General features: G+C 36.6%; 1 protein-coding gene across 7 annotated transcripts in view; it reads right to left on the bottom strand.

Moving 5' to 3' along the window:
* Window positions 1-19,411, bottom strand: part of LOC127943262 (dedicator of cytokinesis protein 3) — a 165,251-nt gene that overhangs the window by 108,323 nt on the left and 37,517 nt on the right. For all 7 annotated transcript variants that reach the window (XR_008149612.1, XM_052539586.1, XM_052539591.1 and 4 more), the window contains exons 2-3: window positions 7,736-7,819; window positions 2,730-2,770 (exon numbers count right to left, since the gene is read on the bottom strand). Coding sequence is in view for 6 of the 7 variants with exons in the window: in XM_052539586.1 (XP_052395546.1) it covers window positions 2,730-2,770; window positions 7,736-7,819 (125 nt within the window). In the remaining variant the exon portion in view is untranslated. The remainder of the gene's footprint in view (window positions 1-2,729; window positions 2,771-7,735; window positions 7,820-19,411) is intronic.

The raw sequence follows: 19,411 nt of genomic DNA, 5'->3' as shown, positions 1-19,411 counted from the left end.
TACATTCTAGTAAGCTGTAAGAAACTCTGCCGCAGTATAGACCATTTTCAGCAACAAATAAGCTTAACATGGTGCCTGCAGTAATACCTGCCTCTGCATTTGTGTCCCTGAAGAAAAGCTGCGGCAGACAAGATCTAAGTCGCTTTAAAGCTCCATCCTCCTCCTCTCATCCTGAGAAAATCTGTCTTTTGGGAGGAATATTTGTGGTACACCCTGTCCTTGTCTCAACTTGGCTTGTGAGGTCAGGAAAAGCAGAATATGAAGCACAATCTTGTCTATGAAGTGGATATTAGCTACTCACTGCCACTTTCAAATAGATTCCATTGTTAAGTGTCTATGTATTTCAAAATCATGTCCTTAGATAACACTAAAATCAGAAAATGGAGACAAAAACACACTGAAGGAATATGATTCTTCTGTAAAACTTTCTTATTCACAGAATGAATAAGATTCACATCTACATGCAAAATTATTTTACATTTATCGTCAACAAATAAATAAATACAAAATAACTGTGTACTGAGAATGTTTCATGTGTCAGTACTGCATATTGTGAACATTTTTACACAATAATGATTTTGCAAAAAATATGCAGACATTTGTTTACAAAGATTTATGGAAAATTTGCTCCGAAATTTTTACTTTAAGAAGATTTTGTTGTCACTGCATGAAGTGTAAATTTACGCAAGAGTAATTTTACAGCAATTTTGTACATTATTTCTTAAATGAATGTTTGTGCTGTATGATGTAACAATTTATGTACAATTTACGCGTTCTGTAAACAAATTTTATGAATGATTTGAATAGAAATTTGTGTCGTACCATCGTGTTTGTGTTGCATGATCGGCAATTTATGCTAGAAAGGATTTGCGAATAATTTGCAAACCATTTTTTTCTAATTCTTCTAATTATTTTTTCTAATCTGTTTTCATTGCTTGATGCATAACATGTCTATGTTTTTTTACATTAAAAAAGCATAAACTGACGCTGACATTCATTAAGAGAATACATTTATGTGTAAATTGATTGCAAAGAAATAAAAGTTTTACATTGAAATTTGTTCTTTAAACAGCCACACAGATGGGAAATCTAAAATTACCTTTATTACAGTGTATGATGTAGCTGTCCATCAGTGTAAACAATGTGCAAAGTAATTAAACCAAAAAGTACACGATTTATAAAGTTATTGTCTTCTAAAGTAAGGAGTCGACTCTGAATCGCTGAAATGAGTCGTTATAGATTTCAAATCTTTTGCCCATCTCTATGTACGTCACTAGGAGCACTTTGCATAATAATCTCCGCCTACCGTCTTGGGAGAAACGTAACTCTGACCTGCCCCACCCCCCACACAGACGCTCTGGTTGGTGTGAGAGCTTCATGTCGAGGAGACAGTGTGTTTTTAATTGTAAAGGCAAGTTTGTTTTATTTTCACTTTTAAAGAATGAAGATCAGAAGAACCGATGGCTAAAATTCATTTTCACCACAATACCAGAGCAGAACAACAAATCCCTTTTGTTCGGTTCACAACATTTCACTGATGACTGCTTTTCTAATCTCGGTGAGTACAGCGGGATTTTCAAAGCGTTTGTCCATAAAAGAGGGTTCATTACCAGCTTTATTTAGAACAACGAGCATCTCCGAATCACAAAGCAAAGTATGATTATGAAGTTATGTGTTTGTTTTCTCCCGAGCATCTTATCAGTTTGTGTGCTGTCTTCAGCCTTTCTCTGCGCTGATCTTCATTTACAAACACGTCATTAAAATGAAGTGTAACTCCGTGAATACTCAACGAAGATACATGAGAGAGATATCTATAGAAAGTGCTGCTAACAGATATTCTGTGATAAAGTAATCCATACGAAAACAACGCGATGTCTGTTTTTCATGTCTCTCTTCATTATATCTAATGTGACCACGCCCCCGCGCTGAACGCGCTATTCAGATTCAAACTGAAGCGTGCGGCTTGAATACGCACACACAGAAGAAAAAGCATCGAGTTATTGGTTAGTTGACCAATCAGAACACAGTATGCTACCGAAAGGTGGGGTTTAAGGAAACTGAATCTTTTGAACAGCTTCTATGCGTGTAATTTACATGAGATTGTTTTATGCAGAAATCTGTTTTATTAACAGATTTTCATTTCATTTTCATTAACAATATGTTGAATGTGCTATGAACGTCTGACATCCAAAACTTGCCTATTTATCCATATCAGATTATACATAACATTTAAGCATGACATTACATGATAATCAGTTCAATTTAAAATGGCAATTTAGTCTTAAAATTTGACAACTGGAATTAGAAAATATTAGAATAAATCCTTATTCAGAAATAAATGTTTGTATCCTTTGTTATCCCTAATTTATTTCATTGTCTATTTCTTCCTATATATATTTTCAGACCAAAAGTTTGGACACACCTTCTCATTCAAAGAGTTTTCTTTATTTTTTTCTTTATTTCTTTATTTTCATGACTATGAAAATTGTAGAGTTATATATATTAGTCACAGCTGTCGAAAATGCATGGCTATATTTTATTATTTGTATATTCCCTGCTTTCCGTGGCTGTGTCTGAACAGGCACGTGTCACAACCTCAGGTCAACAGTAGATCTTTGTTGTTTACTTGACATTCAAACATTCACTGCAGATCAACGACGAAACAAACGGCATACTGGGTGGATTGTAGAACCCACACTACACTGAGTGTGAAAAATGAATCGGCTTACCTTGATTGTGGGTTTCTTGGTGGAAAATCCTCGGTACCATCCTGTAATAGACAAAACAGAAATGTCAATTGAGAAACATTGAACATTCTAATAACAATAATAATAATAATAATAATAATAATAATAATAATAATCAATTAATTACCGTAAAATCAAACTGACAATTTATTTATTTTTATTTTTTTTGAATTTACGTGACGTAACATAACCATTTTGAGTTTATGCAGTATGAGATTATGCAATGTCCATAAAAAATAAAAATAAAAATAAAAATAATAATAATAATAATGAAAAAAAAAATATCCCGGACATAAAATAACTTTTCAGGTGAAATACATCTCAAAAATGTTTCTATTCAGACGCAATATCATAGGCATTCAATAAATGCATTGAGATGAAATGTAGCATACCCTACAGTCAAAAGGGACATTTAACATTTATTTGGGGGCATCTTACTCAACCAGGTGTCCTGGCCTATATATATCCAAATGTCAATTCGTTTTTTGTCAACATACTTAACTGTATGCTGCATGCACACATACACTTGACTTTTTGACTCTGAAAAGGTACTTCAATGCGTTCCTAATGCATCGAATCACATTTTCACAGCAACTAGGCTATGTTGAAGGCCATATCTTTTAGATGAGGTGGAAGATAAAGAGCGGATCTTATAGTACACTAAGGTCAGGGCCATCGATTTCACTGGCTGATGTCCAGAACATCTCTGAAATATTCAGATTAACCACACTGCTACAGAACCCCACCAACATCATAATAAGCTTTCAGTCCATAATAAACAAGCTCAAAACATTCAAATCTTAAGTCTCTGCACAGTATGTCACCTTATTATTACAGTAAGAAAGCCAGCTGTTAGCAACCAAAGCCACGTAAAGGGCTATATAACAGCACATTTAATCATGACTAAATAGTCGCCTAGAATAAAAACACTTCTTTTTTTTCTACACTGCCTGTACAGCAAGTCTTTTTATAACCTTTTCAAACTAACTTTTTAATGATTAAGATGAAGAGCACACTTTTTACCGTGGTAACAGACTTTCACTCGTTGGTTGATTTCCCAGAACAATATAAACACTGAGGCATATTCAAAACAATGTTTGATCATTCTGACCAGTCCAACAAAGCAACAAGAGATCCACCAATGGCGTGACTTTAGGGCGGGACTATCTTATCAAAGACAAATGAGAGGCTTTAGGGTTAAGAGATTGCTCAGATTGTCAACTTTTAACAATAATAGTGATGCTTTAACAAGCCCGACTAACTTTGTGATGGTGGGACGTTTGGGCTCAGGAGAGAATCTGTGCAAAACGGGAAGTGAAATTGTTGGTGTGTGATGTGATCATTAATATAGCCATTTGTAAACAATCTGCTTTGACAACCGTGGAAAATATTCATAAGCTTGGCTGCTAATGTCGCTCACACCTGTGGCCATCTGTCTCGAACGCAACCCAGACTCTGCCGCATTAATCATGGCAGTCTATCTTTGTTAGTATTCTCCCAAGGTGCATCTTGAGAATGGAGGAGGTGCACTTTGTAATAGTTATCTGGTTTATGCAAGGAACAAGTGGGCTACGTCAGTCAACGTTAGCCGTTTCCATTGTCAATTTCCATGTAGCACCAAAACGAGTGACGATATTAGCTAATGAACATTTGGATGAAGGTCTTGTGTCAGGTTGTGTGACACAAATTGGCAATGCTGTATAGGATCTGGTATAGGACTGTCAGTGCATTTTTCCGTATTAGCATTGTGCAAATGGTTTTGCCATTAGCTTGCTACAAGCTAATGCACAGTAACTAGCAAACAAGATGATGAGGTCTTCTCTAGAGAAGAATCCATGCAAGAAAACCACTAAATATTGCCAGTGTCATATAAAAACAGTATTCGGAAGTGTTTGTGCTAGAGGCTGTCTCTAGGCATTAGCTGTGATGAATTAGCAGACGGCTCAAGTTTGCTGGCGTGAGGCTTCCATGTGGACATGAGGAAACTCAGCATCAACACACAGCTGCCAACAAACAGACCACCACCTGATGAAATGTGTCATCTCTGTCGGTGTCTCTCAACAGGTGTAGACTGCAGGGACTTGTTGAGCTGTCAAGATTGTTCATGTTCACAGCTGTGATGGTGACATGTCTATCTCAAGAGGTTTTCCCACCTTTTGGGATTAATAATAGCCATCGATCTATCTGTCTTTACATAACTGTATTACTATCCTACCTATTATTTTCTATTCTAGCTCTTTTCACAGTTTAGAGTATACTAAATCTCCTTTTTTTTTCTTAAACATCAGTATTCTGCCCTACAAAGCAAAAAGGCAGTAACTGCATTTTTGGTCAAAAATTAGTTATTGTCATTTTCATGACATGCAAGGCATCCTTTGTTATGTGACAAAATGTTGTTTTGGAGAAAAATGGTAGTTGTTTGTACAGTAACTACTTAGGCTGGATGACAGGATAACTTTTAAGTCATTTTTCTCAGTTCTGCACTCTGCGTAGTTACTGCCTTTTTGCTTTGTAGGGCAGTATTGGACTGGGGCTGTTTACAGTTAAAAGGAAACTCACAATTAGCATAACCAGTCCAATATCCTGTCAAGTCTTCAGACACACTCTTGTAACGTAAGCTCCCAGTGCATGACACTGCAAAAATCCTCAGTTCTCAAAACAGAGCGGTCCAGTCAGACTGCGAGCCACTGCCGGCCACCGCGACACTCCAGATCCCAGAGCTTTGAAAAGCTTCGATTTTTCAGGCATCCATTACCTCAAAAGCATGGCACTGCAGCAAAACAATCAATACGTACAGCAAACTGCTAACCCCGTGAATCAGAGGACTGATTATCCCAGCCCTTGAGGCCAAACGCTTCCCTCACCTGGTGACCTGCGAATAATCCACTGCCCAACACACACAATCAGTTTGTCCATCCATACACATCCAGTCCTTCAGAACGTGCAGTGAAGCACATGCACCCTGTTGCTTCAAATATTCTTTCTTGTTTTCTTTGAACGTGAAATGAGAAATTTTAAAGAAAGTCCAAGTTGCTATTTCCCATAGAATGAAATAAGACTGTGAATTTTACTATCAAGCCCCAAAAAGACCCTCTATCTGTAACTGCAGTCGCAAAAAATTCTGAAACCACACTTGGCAAATGTCATGACTTTCAGTTATAAACCAACTTTACAAAAAGCAAAAAAGACTACTTAAATTCACTCACTCTACCAGTCAAACACCTGAGGTTGAATGGCAGGGTTTTATGTTTTGCCACTTTTGCAGACTGAAACATATTTCTTCCTCCTTTAAAAGGCTGTATTTCACTGGCTGAGGTACAATGCGGCATGCATCTCTCACTCTTTGCCTGCGGGCTCTGAATATCAGGCTGTAGACATGACCATTGACAGCTCTCGGGAACGAGCATTTTTTATTACTGAACTTTAAACTGCGACACTCTGAAATCGAGCCACTTTTCTTTCAGGACCCAGAGGGGAAAATCTATGAAAACTCTGTTACCTGGAAGCAAATTTGTGCATTGCATTTCAAATTGTATTAATATAGGACTCATAAAGAGAGAAGTCAACTCAGTTGTGAAAAATAAAATAAATAAAATAAAATGTATTTATTTTTTATATAAATTTAGTGATGTTGAAGCTCCTTCCTGTTATCTAAAGATCTCAAAAATGTCTCAAACCGGCTTAGATCTGCCAAGAAACCAAAGTTTGCAAATTGAAGTCAAACAGTAGATCAGATTTCACTATGATATTTTCCATTAAATTCTTTCAAGACCAAATGATCTGGATGGTCCACATTCAATTCATAGCTCTATTCTATTACAGCATGTCAAGAATCGTTTCATTTGATTCTATTTTATGCCTCATTGCTGAGCAATCCAAAGCAATAACATTTCCACTGGGAGATCTAGCTAGTCTCAAAGTAAACTGATTGAGAAGAAATGACTCAGATAAAAGGTGATTTGCAAGATGTTTTAGAAGCCTAGGGAGACCATCAATGTCTTTCTTCAAGATCTTGCTTCATCTACTTCTTCTCACAGTATTCCTGATAAAGGAAGATTTCTCATGGAAAAAGTGAGTGAACTCTCGATCAATACTGCAGGATTGACGAGCCACTGCTAATATCACATGATCAGTCCCTGTATCTGAGCGAGCCAGCACATCCAGGCCAGGGTGTAGATTTACAAGTTTCATCAAAGCAATCGATGAGACATCCATGAATCAGAGCCCTTGTCCTAAAATGGGTACATAACAATCCCATTAACTGCATCTGCAGGACTGAGGTGCAAAAAGTCAAGAAATAAAACGAAAACTTACAAAGCTCTAACTTTGAAGAAGCTTTAGATTACTTAAAGTCTACCTGATTCTGAATATATGCTAATCAAACATGCATTACTGTTCTGAAGGCGGGAAAAACTGTTACATGGTTACCCTAGAGGCGCCCTGAAAGTCTCTCGGTTACATTTAAGTATTCAGAATCATTCTGGTTCCAAAAGTAAAGACTGCCGGCAGCACAAGTTACACACTGAGTGAAAAACGCAGACACAGGAGAATTTTTCTTATAATATTTAAGACACACTGAACTAGAGAGAGTGGGTGGCAAATGTTTGTATGTCTCCTGGCACTTTCCATGGAGAGGTTACAAAAAACGTTCTAAAATGTATTTTATTTAATTATATTTTATTAAACAAACATGAAGTAAACATGAACTAAAAAATAAATTAATTGAAATAAAAGAATGTATGAATGAATGGCAACAGTGTTGATTTTTAAACTAAATTTAGCTGTCATTCTGTATGATGAGATAGTTTTGGACCAAGCGTCGGATTGAAATTATTATCAACTTACATTTCCAATAAAATTAGGAAAAATATTAATGACATCTTTGACAATTGAGACACCAATTTCTACTTTATTCATGGAAAATCCCTTATATATTTCAAGGTTTTCCATCAACACCCATTTCCAAAAACATCCAGAGAATGACTTACCTTCACACTTTTCCAGGATATGAACCGTTTCCCCAAGCTCTAGAGTCAGACCATGTGACACAGATCCCCGGACACTACAGACCACTGGGAAAAGAGAAAATAGAAGAGAAAAACTAGTTAAGAGATGTATTAAAAGAGTTCAGAGAGAATGCATTCAAAATAAACCACAAGACAGAACGAACGATTTCCCAAAACACTCCCCCCGTCTACCATTGGTTAGAAAGCCCCACCCCCAGCTCATGCTATTGGCCGAGTCTGTGTTGCTGTGCCAGGCTGTTTTTACTGCTCAAAAAACAGAAAAATGGGTTCATTGTTATCGTAATTATCGTATTTTACCTCTGTACGATGTACGATCAATAATGAAAAAAATCCCGTAATGTACAATATTTTCAGAATTGTAAGAAAATTTAAATGATGGTAGTAGCAGTCATAGGGCTTCTTCACTCATACACGAAATTGGCTCATTACAGACACTCTAAATGCGTTTGTGTGCACCTAAGAATGTGTTAAGAATTGCAGGAGACTGCCCTGCTTTAAAGCCAACGAGCACTAGTTGCGGTCCATGACAGCAAGAACTTCCTCAACATCTGGCAACACACAGGATTCCGATGACAGCGGCACATATGTAGAGTTAAGTGCACCATGCAGAAACAGCTAAATTCCTTCTTCACTGGACGCGACAAAGCAAGTGTTAAAAATCATTTTAATATGTTTTAATATGCGCCGCGATGCAAACAGTCACTGAAAATAATAGGATAGTATTTTGTCTCACTGCTTCCATCCAACAATACGCCTTGTTATCTATTGTGGTAATTTGCAGGTCGTGTCAAAATGTTGTTGGTTTAGAATAGATAAATAACTCTTTTGACTCGTGTACGATAATTTTCTTCCAAATACGATAATTTTGAACTTCATGTACGATACTTGGAAATTTTCAATTTGGCAACACTGAATGGGTTCATTGTGCCACAGAGACATAATTTTGTGAGATTTTTTTGTTTAAATCATGCAATTCAGACTTTACAACTCACAATCGCAAGTTTATATCTCATTACTCTGTGAAAAAGATTCAGAATTGCGAGAAAAAAAGTTGCAATAACCTTTTTTACAATTTTATATTCTGTGGTGGAAACGGGCTTCCATAACATATTCACAAAATATACAAAAGCAAAAAGTACAGTTACAAAATATATTATCGCAAGGGAACATCACAATTAAAACAGATTAAATCTGTAAATTCAATAGAATAGGGATGAATAATTGTTGGCTTTCGTCAGGAGGGAACTCTTTGTATTCTCCATACATTTGTTTTTAATCTGATGAAATCTGAGGAATGGCTCAGTTATCAATTCACTCGAAGCTGTACATAAAAGCTGGACATTTTGCTGTTGTTCAGAGATTAGCCAAAGATAAAGACAAAGCTGCTATCATATTCAGGTCATCTGTAGTCCATGCTTTTGCCGCTGGGTTCAGTAGAACAAAATGGGTATGACTGCTTTTTTGGGGGGCGGGGCACATCGTTTTCTTCCTTGGTGAGTATGTTTTCCTCCAAATAGGGTTTTAATAAACAAAATACAAACAATTTTACAAATACAATTTTCACTTAAATGTATAATTATCTATGTTATTTGTAACACTGATTCAGCATCACAGTACGTATATGGCACCATGGTGCCTCCACAGTGCAGATGGGTAGAGCAGCGCAGTGGAAATAATAGGATTTATTTTCAATGAATGCATTCCAGAATAGCAGAAACGGACATGTGAGGCTTTAAAAGCAGATATATTCTGAATTGCCATGGTAACCTAGACAGAGCATCCCAGGGAATTATCGAATCCACGCTGATGAAAAAGCTTCGCTGATTCCAGCTTTCCAAGAGCGGATATTTCTCCGTAACCATTGCGACATGGGCATCACATGGGAAAAAGCCAACATGACTTTCTTAAAATACATTCCTGGTCTCACTGTGTGCACTATTTATGTGAAAGAAACTAAGCAAATAAAAAAGTAAAGTAAAAAGTAACTATAATCCATTATGAAAATACAACAAATTGCATTGATTTTCAAGCTCTGGCTTCATATCCCCAGTTTTACCAATCCAATCCATTCCAGATGGATAAAATTAATTCTTGTTCAGCATTTCTCATTGATTATCCCATTTCAATCAAGGAATACATCACATTAAAGAGGTAAACTTGCAAATGGCTATTCATATGAACATTAAGAGCCAAAGATTGAGCATAAACGTGTATATGTGTAAAATAGAGATATTTTTTAAAGGAAGCACATTCGTAAAATAACTCCTTAGTCCACATGTAAATGCTCTTAATTCAGTCAAAGTGTCCCCCAAACTGAAAAATAAACCATTCGTTGGCCATTTCATTATATAAGGATGAGATTATAATGATCAGACAGGCAGACCAGATGAAATCCCCAGAACAAAGCTGAGTAATTTCTCTGAATCCATCTGTATCTGTGCGACATGATCCTGTCTGGCTTGTTTCGCTGCTGTACACAGACATCTGACGGGGCCAAACTGATATCCACGTCTGCTCTTTCCAACATCTCGTCAAGAAACAAACTGTTCGCGGTGTTACCATGGAACCTGCTTCATCCCTGCTCCAGGAAACCACTCAATTGGAACAGACGATGATTTAGATGACAAATATGATATTGCATGTTGCATACATTTATTTGTATACCATTTTGCTTACTCAGACTACTTTGCCTGAGGAGCTGAATTAGTGTTTCACAGATGCTGAATGGTTCTAAATCAGAAAGGAGGTTCTGTATTCATTATGTATTCATACAGCAGTAGCTACAATTGCTTTTCTGTGCAAACTAAAAAAATGTTATACCCGATCTGAGTAAACACTTGTCGATTTGTAGGAAATCAGCATCTGAAAGCAACAGTGGATTACAATATCTCAATGGCATTGTTCTCAAGACACCAAAATATCAGTATTAACAATTAGACACTTAATTCGCCCATTTCTGATGACACTGTACCGTTTGTTATTTATTTTCAAAGATCACGGTTTAATATTTAATGCTTGTTAGGAGGCTCCTTCGGCAGTTTCCAAGAAAACATGCGAGTGCCGCCAGAGGTCTGCATTTAGTGAATAATTCAATAGCTATTAAAAGAGCTTTTCATGAGTTAATCCCACTAAAAGACTGAACGACATAAACAATATGTGTCTAGAATACGGAAGACTATTAATGGCATCAGAAATGGCACTGTGATGGCCCTAATGCTGTAAAACAAAGTACAATTTGCTGGTCAGTTAACATGTAGGTCGCCAGGATGTCTGTAATAGAGCAAATCATGCAGAACACATCTTATTTGTCTACAAACAACTGATAATACCTTAAAAAGTTGAAACATCTATAACACAGAAACTAAATCCCCCAAAACACACACAGGACTGTTTTACTGTTTTATGCTGAATGGAAAAAAAATCAAACTCCCTTTCATTGGTAAAGTACGGAATAGTATCCAAAAATAAGCCTTAAACATAAAAATGTACTATATAAACAGGGTTGGGAAGGTTCCTTTTAAAATGCATTTCACTACAGATCACAAAATGCACGCTCTAAAAAGTATTTTCTAACATATTTCGTAAGATTTCTGAAGTTTAGTAACATAATCTAAATACTATTAGTAATATTTAAGGTATAGGGCATATTAACTTGTTATCAACATGTTAACCTCTAAATAATAATGGGTGACATTAATGCATTTAAAGCAAATGGAACTATATTTGTTTGATATATAGAGCATATCAGACAATACTGTTCTTTAATGTAAGTCACTTAATAAGTTATTGTTTCTGAACTGCATAAAGTATCAGCATCAGTATCACAAAAGGTATCAGAATCACCAGTTGCCTCACTAATATATATATATATATATATATATATATATATATATATATATATATATATATATATATGTGTGTATGTATTACACTGAATTAAATAAATGACATTCAAAGTAATCACTTTGGTGACCTTAAATACATTTAACTATAATTTGATTACCACCCATTTAAAATGTAAAAAAAGAAAAAAAGAAATGCAGTTACTCATATTTCGTATTTTAAACGTAACATTATGTATGTCGTTATATCCTTATTTAACATATTAGCTACTAGCCTAACCAATGCTAACTTGTTACGCAACAAAAATAAACACTTAACACCCAAAAACATATTATTTTGTGACATATTTAACAACTAGGCTAACCAATGCAGACTTGGTACACAATAGAAATGGATTCTAAATATCCAAAAATAAAAATTACAACATGGTCATTTAATCCATATGTGTACAGGTGCTTGGCTTAAAAATGCTAACTTGCAACACAACAGAAATTACCATTTTGTAATGCCTATTTTAGGATGTGATGTTCACATCTGCTACCCTGACAGCACATTTGACTTCTGCATTACATCTGCTAGACGTATTTTTTAGAGTGTTTGTTCATCTGCAGTACGTCTATAGGACATTTCCTATAAAAAAAAAATAGACATATAGAAAAGGTCTTTAAGACGTTTATGATTTAGAATGAATGTAAAAGTGACATCTTAGAGATGTCTATCAGATGTTTGTACACAGCAGATGCAGATGTACATGTGCTAACTGGCTATGCTAGCTCAGGCTAACTTGCAACACGACAACTACTTTTAACAGTTTGGTGTCAACAGTTTTATAACAAATCTTTAGCAGAAATATTAATAAACAGAAATATTTTATTAACATAAGAGAAGAGAGACAAATATGGCACATCCTGAGAGGAAATTACATTTTAATTAAGGCAAATAGCTTGTCTAATTAGCATTTTTTTTTTTTTTGTGATGCCCGCTAGCAAAATGAGTTGCACGGCTATGAAGCAAATAGTTGTACCCTTTGAGATGCATGTGTGTGTGTGAGGTGGGTGTGCGTGTGTGTGTGATAAGCGCAATTAATGCTAGCTGACATGCTAGCTGAGGGCAAGTTAACCCTTAGCAGAGAAAGCAGGTCAGTAAACCAACCCAAGAGGATCCACTGACTTTATGTCTGCAAACATAACAGAAGACAGTCATTATACACTTGGTATTTGCCTAGTATCAAATCAACTTTCAATCTGCATATTTAGTATGCTAACGCTATAGGCTAAATTAAGACATTTGCATCTTGCATCTATATAGAAACATTCCCATTAAAGGGATGGCGGCTGCTGGAGTCCGTAGGGCCGTACCTCTTCCTGCCATTCTGAATTTTGTCTTGTCATGCCAAATAAACAAACTGCAAGCCAAATGGATCCACGCCAGCAGGTTTTATATTCGTGTCTCAATAATTTGCTAAACAAACAAGCAGAAAATGCTTATAAATCTGGATTTATGGAAGGGGAGCAGTTTTTTACTGAAGGATATTCCAAATGGAAATGCAGTGAAACAACATACGTCCTCTATATTTGATTTACAGAAACATTTTGCTGTCCATCATTAAAACTGCACTTAATCTATCGAAACACTAGATGGCAGCGTGCTTAATAGAGAACATCTCTCCCACCAAACCTCACAGAGACTCAGAATAACATGCTGCCTCAGTAGTTTAACTATTCCTAGAGTATATATTATGTAAAATGTTCATAGCATGCTAATTTTCTCTATATATTTGTCTAAATGTGAAAAGCACAAAACAATGTAGTAGCATGCCATTGTTCAAAACATATGCAGTATATAGTATTTACTATGCATTCCAACATTCTTCAAAACATATTCTTTTGTGTAAAAAAAAAAAAAAAAACAAAAAAAAAAATGGAAAAAGGAAATTAACTGGATGAGTAAACGATGACGGGATTGTCACTTTTGGGTGAACTGCCCCTTTAACAAAGAAGAGGGTGGGTGATTTTTGAAGAGAATCATTGTAAGAATGATTCCTAACATCCTTTAAAGGAATAGCACATTAAAAGGATAGTTTCACCACTATTTACTCACCCTCATGACATTTTAAACACCCCAAAAAGCTTTCCTCGTTCAAAGCATTAAAGCTCAGCATCATGCATTGGATTCCCCTGAGAGAAATCCTGTACTTTCAGAATCTGATGCAAACTTTGGCAAGATGTTCTTATGATAGCCTCAAGGCAACAATAAAAAGAATTGATAAGACAGAAAGCAGTTGTGTGTTGTGTTAGCTGTGCCCTCATTTGAAGTGCATTCTACCTAAACACTCTGGACTCTCCTTCTCAGTCTGGGCACACTGCCTGCAGCCACGCTAAATGAACTAAATGGGCCATTTACCTGCATCCATCACGGCTTCTGAGGTGTGGAGGATGTATGCAAATTAGCCTTTGATTTCATATGCTGTTCAGTGACCAGTTCAGGTGTTGTATGTGTGACTGCTGAGGATGTGACTGGGCTGGTCTGACATCAGTGGGCAGGCACGCGTGCCAAATGGGATTGCATTATGTGTCTAAGTTACCATTTAACAGCTTTTGATTCAGAAATATTTGTAATAAATGCTACCATCTGGTACTAAAATACTGCCAATACAAAACGCAGTCAGAGTGGTGGTTGCCAAGTTGCCAACAACAAACCCCTAACCAAAGTATCAAACTTCGACGACTAACTCATCCTGTAATGTGCAACGAGTTAGGTGCATGGATTATATATTTGTCAGCGATCAGTCTTAGGTTTTCACAAACAAATGGCCAGAATTACTCTGAATGAAGAACTCAATTCATATCTAAGGACAACAATATCATGGAGACTTATGCCTTGTTCAGACTGTCAGCCCATATCCAATTTTTGTGCAGATCCAATTGAAATACGATCATAATTAGATAGTCTGAATGGCAACGAACTACATGAAATCTGAATTTTGCAAATTCAAATAAAATTTCTGGAAATGCATTTCAGGCTGACCTTTTCACATTCTCATGGAACATAAACACACAAACACGTCAGATGTTGTTGGCCGAAAACATGCAGAACGTCCTTGCGGAAACAGTTGCGTTGTTTTGAATAGCGAGTCAAGCGCAAAATGACAATACACTGCTAGTCTACCCACATCTTTGAGTTCTGAGAACGGCGGAGACAGAAGCATAGAATAAAGTTGCGTACATTATGCAGCTTCCTACATTTCTGCCGCTGCCTCATAAGACGCAGTATTGAATCCCTTATTATAATCCAATGGGACGTCAACATGTCGTCACGTTGTAACGTTTTTTTAGCATAGACATACCAACACAACATCAATGCCATAGAAACCAATGCACATACTGAATAAAAACGAGTGTGCGCCATGGACACACAAACCAGAATTGAGAAGTTGCGATACACATTGTGGACAGTCAATCATTTACCATATTTTTCGGACTATAAGTCGCACCTAAGTATAAGTCGCATCAGTCCAAAAATACGTCATGACGACAAAAAAAAACATATATAAGTCGCACTGGACTATAAGTTGCATTTATTTAGAACCAAGAACTAAGAGAAAACATTACTGTCTACAGCCACGAGAGGGTGCTCTGGCGGCTGGAGACGGTCATGATTTCTCTTGGTTCATTTCTCTTGGTTCATGTCAAATTTATTTTGATAATTAAGTCGCACCTGACTATAAGTCGCAGGACCAGCCAAGCTATGAAAAAAAGTGTGACTTATATTCCGGAAAATACGGTACATAGATTCTTAAAATCTAATAAACATATTAGAGCCCGACCGATATATCGGCCGGCCGATATTATCGGCCGATATGAGCTAATTGCATTTAAATCGGCATCGGCGTTTATAACGGCCGATGAAACATGAGAAACAGTCTCATATTCTTCACTCATGTTATGAGTGTTGCATAGTTTGCCCACCAGCGGGCGGTCTGCAGCTCCAGAGTTGCAACAGCGCCAGAAATCCACAAAGAAGAAAGCGATCAGCCAAGCCACCCAGGTGAGTCTGTTGTTCGTCATGTGAAATGATTGTAGATTTAGTTCATACACTGTATATAAAAACGGTGTGGTAGTTCTAGTTAACGGTCCTATCATTATCACTTCTAAATATTCTGTAACATCACTTACAGCCGCTAATGCATTGCTATATTAAATTAGCCACAAAGCTAATACCATGTTTATCAGTGGAAGAGCGCGAACGTTAATAAGAGGTCGAACTATAAAGTTAGCGTTTAGTGCTTATTCTATTGCGGTGTGTTTCCCACATAATGACCGCGTAATGGGCCTTTCACACAGGACGCGGTATGCACAGCGCTTGGCCGCTGGGTTTAGCGTTGCCCTTCAGATACAACGCGATTTGCCCTGCTCTGCGCTATGGCGTAGGCGGAGTTTTAAAAACTTTTAGCGGGAGCTCTTTCATAGTCTGTTGTTCCTCTTTTCGGTCAGCAGCAAACATGTATCTGTCCCGTTGTAAGAAGCAAGCGATAGCGCTAGTCCTGCTGATGAGAATTAAGAGAGAAGCAAGGAAGAAGAGGCTACCCTCAGGCCCAGGGAACAATTTGGTGAATTCAGGCTGGTTACGTTACTCTAACGCTAATATAGCTTCCTTTTTAGCAGGCCCCTTAAATGCTTGCTATTAACTTGTTTGAAGGTGGTTCTTCTCAAAATTGACAGCGGTGTGTTCATGGCACTAACGTTAACCATTTTGATTCAGACTGCACAAAGAGAAGAGGAGAAGATATACGGGTCCGTTGTGAATGTGTCTGTGAGAGCAAATATAGTGTAGTTACAGTAACTACAGTAGGTGCGTCAGAAATGATTAAATCAGAGGGGACATGTAAATAAATGTGAGCTGAACAAGCGCTTTTTTCTTTTCTTTTTTTTTCTTACATATTGTTTCAAAGCAGCTTTACAGACATAACAGGAAAATGTTGAAATAATATTGTTAAAAATAAGGAGGTTAATACCTATTGCTTGACAAATAAAAAAATATATATATATTTCTAATTTTTGCCTATGTAGGAGATCCCTGTTTATTATTATTATAATTCTAATGATGACATGAGTAATGATACATGGTGATATTATTAATACACATGCTTATTCTTTCTATGTCTCTCTTTCTGCCCTACAGATGGCTGAAAAAGGTGAATGATGTAGCAGCAAAAGTGTGGGACTACTTCTGCAAATACTTTAACTTTAACTTTAGTATTATAATTTATTTACAGTACACACACAGACTGTTAAAATCAGCTTCAACTGGAAGAAAGTAAAAGTGTTAAATGTTTAAAATCAGACTGTTTTTTGATCGTTAAAAAATATATACTTTTGATGTGCAATTGTTTAGTGATTGAGACCGTAATCTAAGGCTTTTTTTTACATAAATCCCTTCTGGAAAATGGTTTATACAGCCCACATACATAGAACAGGCAGATATTTTGCCATTGAATGTTATGTAAGTGCAGCTTATAGGAAATGGGTCTAATATCCAGTTTATTTTCAAAATCAAAATATCGGCTTATAAATCGGCTCTTTTCAAGTTAATATCGGCATCGGCATCGGCCCCCAAAAATCCATATCGGTCGGGCTCTAAAACATATATAGTGTCCCAGTCTCAAAAGTCACTCAAAATACTAACTGTCAACGTACAGTCGCATACCAGACTTCATATTAAGTGGATAAACAATGTTTGACAAACACATTTTGTTTTCATGAAAGCCGGGTAAAAGGATCAGCTTCATAAGAGTGTTTCTGAAGTGTGTGAAGGACACTTGGGCCTCCCACGACACAGTCAAACATATTGAGTGATGAACACAAACAGATGGATCCCACAAATCCTTGCACTTCCAGACACACTTCTGTGTACAGTTTTTCCTGGTGTCCCAGTTTATATGGCAAGTGTCACGCAGAGTGTCAGAAAATGTACTAATCTCGCTCTGGAAACGAAGAGACGTCTGATACAATACCATCTGCTACAAACCAACATATTAGAATGATTTCTGAAGGATCATGTCTCACTGAAGACTGTAATGATGAAAAAATTCAGCTTTGCATCAAATTTTAATACATTTTACAATATTGCTATTTTTTTGTTACAAATTAATGCAGCCATGGTGAGCATAAGAGACTTTTTAAACTATAGTTATGCATTTATCCAATTATTACTATTATTTTTTCACAGCAGCTAATGGAGTTCATGAAGTTCACACAAACAGAGTAGCTCTGGTGGGTAACTACAGGCAGAATAACATACAATGCCAGATGAACGAAGCCTCAATCCATTCTGCTGCAAACAAAAGCCAGCGTTCCTCATTTAGAGCGGCTTTCGAATCCATCCCTCACCAGAAGAGGTGCGGGCTCTCAAACCTCCCCTCCATCAAACGCTAATGTACTTTCAGCAGCGCACCAGTCAGTCTGGCTCTCTCAACCTTAGAGGTGGGCCGAATAGTAAAAAATGCATCATGCTTTTCCGTTTTAGAGCTGCTGTGAAGAGGAGACAGTAGGATTAGGGCGGAGAGCGGTTTTGTCATTTAGCCTGAGAGCAAGGGATTTCTGAAGAAAACCGAAATCCGTGAAGGCGTTAATCACTGTGTCTGCAATCTGCATTAGTCTGGACGACTTGACTTCATTCCCGCTGTATTGTCTGTTTTGTTGTAGCATTGGATGCAGGTACCAGGGATCCTGTTGACTAAACATAAAATTTAATACCAACTTTATTTATTTTTTGCTTGGAGAAACATCCTCCAACTCAATTTTTGTATTGTTTTCATAAACAGCTCTGGTGCAGTTGCACTTTATTAAATTTGATTTCTGTGCGGAGGCCGTCCCAGATTTAATCAAGACATTATTTCAATTACGTTTGGAGGGAGGGAAGGTGGAGGTCGGCAAGAGAGAGAAAGGGATTTAGTGGGTCAGAGATAAAAAAAAATGGATACTATTATTCAGCTATGCCTATTGTTCGGTTGGGGTTTAAGAATCATTCTTGTCATTCTTGATGTTGAGAAATCACTGTATCTGTAATTTTAGCATTTTAGCATGCAAAGGCCCAACGTTTGGAATTCCAAGCAACTAGCTAACAACATAAAAAACCACCAAAGAAGATCCTCCAAGATGGTCAGTTACAAAAGTTTGGACTTTCATATTAAATGTGAATGCCATTGCACGTAATTTTGTAAAGCTAAATATGGCTAAATTTGCAAAAATTTCACAGATAGAAAGGTTAATTGTTATTATCAATAGTAAAATATATGAAGCACAGTTCACACAAAACTCACTTTTTAAACCGAGCAGCTTTTTTTGCTCAACGCAGCAAATTCGTGCAACTTCTGCACCTATCGAACCGGTTGAAAATTCTGCATGGGAAAATCTTTTATCCTCCAAATTCCCAACCATGTGGATTACTTCCGAAACTACCTGTTTCTGCCATTAAAAATGTGCAGAACATCAGTTAACTGTGACCTATAAATTTTTATCTGCATGATAACATGATGCTCATTATTATTATTTCTTTTTATCTATTAATTTATTCAAAATACATGCAAATCATGCATAAAATGACTTGAATACACATACTTTCAATTTCTATATTAAAGTTATTTTAAATAATAAAATATTTGGTTTGGCATAACCTCACAAACTGATCATGATGACAAAAAAATTTAACAACTGAAATTTTAAACAGAAGATCTGCTGTTGAACAAACTTATATATATATATATATATATATATATATATATATATATATATA

This window comes from Carassius gibelio, chromosome A22 (assembly GCF_023724105.1).
Source record: "Carassius gibelio isolate Cgi1373 ecotype wild population from Czech Republic chromosome A22, carGib1.2-hapl.c, whole genome shotgun sequence".
NCBI lineage: Eukaryota > Metazoa > Chordata > Actinopteri > Cypriniformes > Cyprinidae > Carassius > Carassius gibelio.
This window is presented reverse-complemented; position numbering and strand designations above follow the sequence as displayed.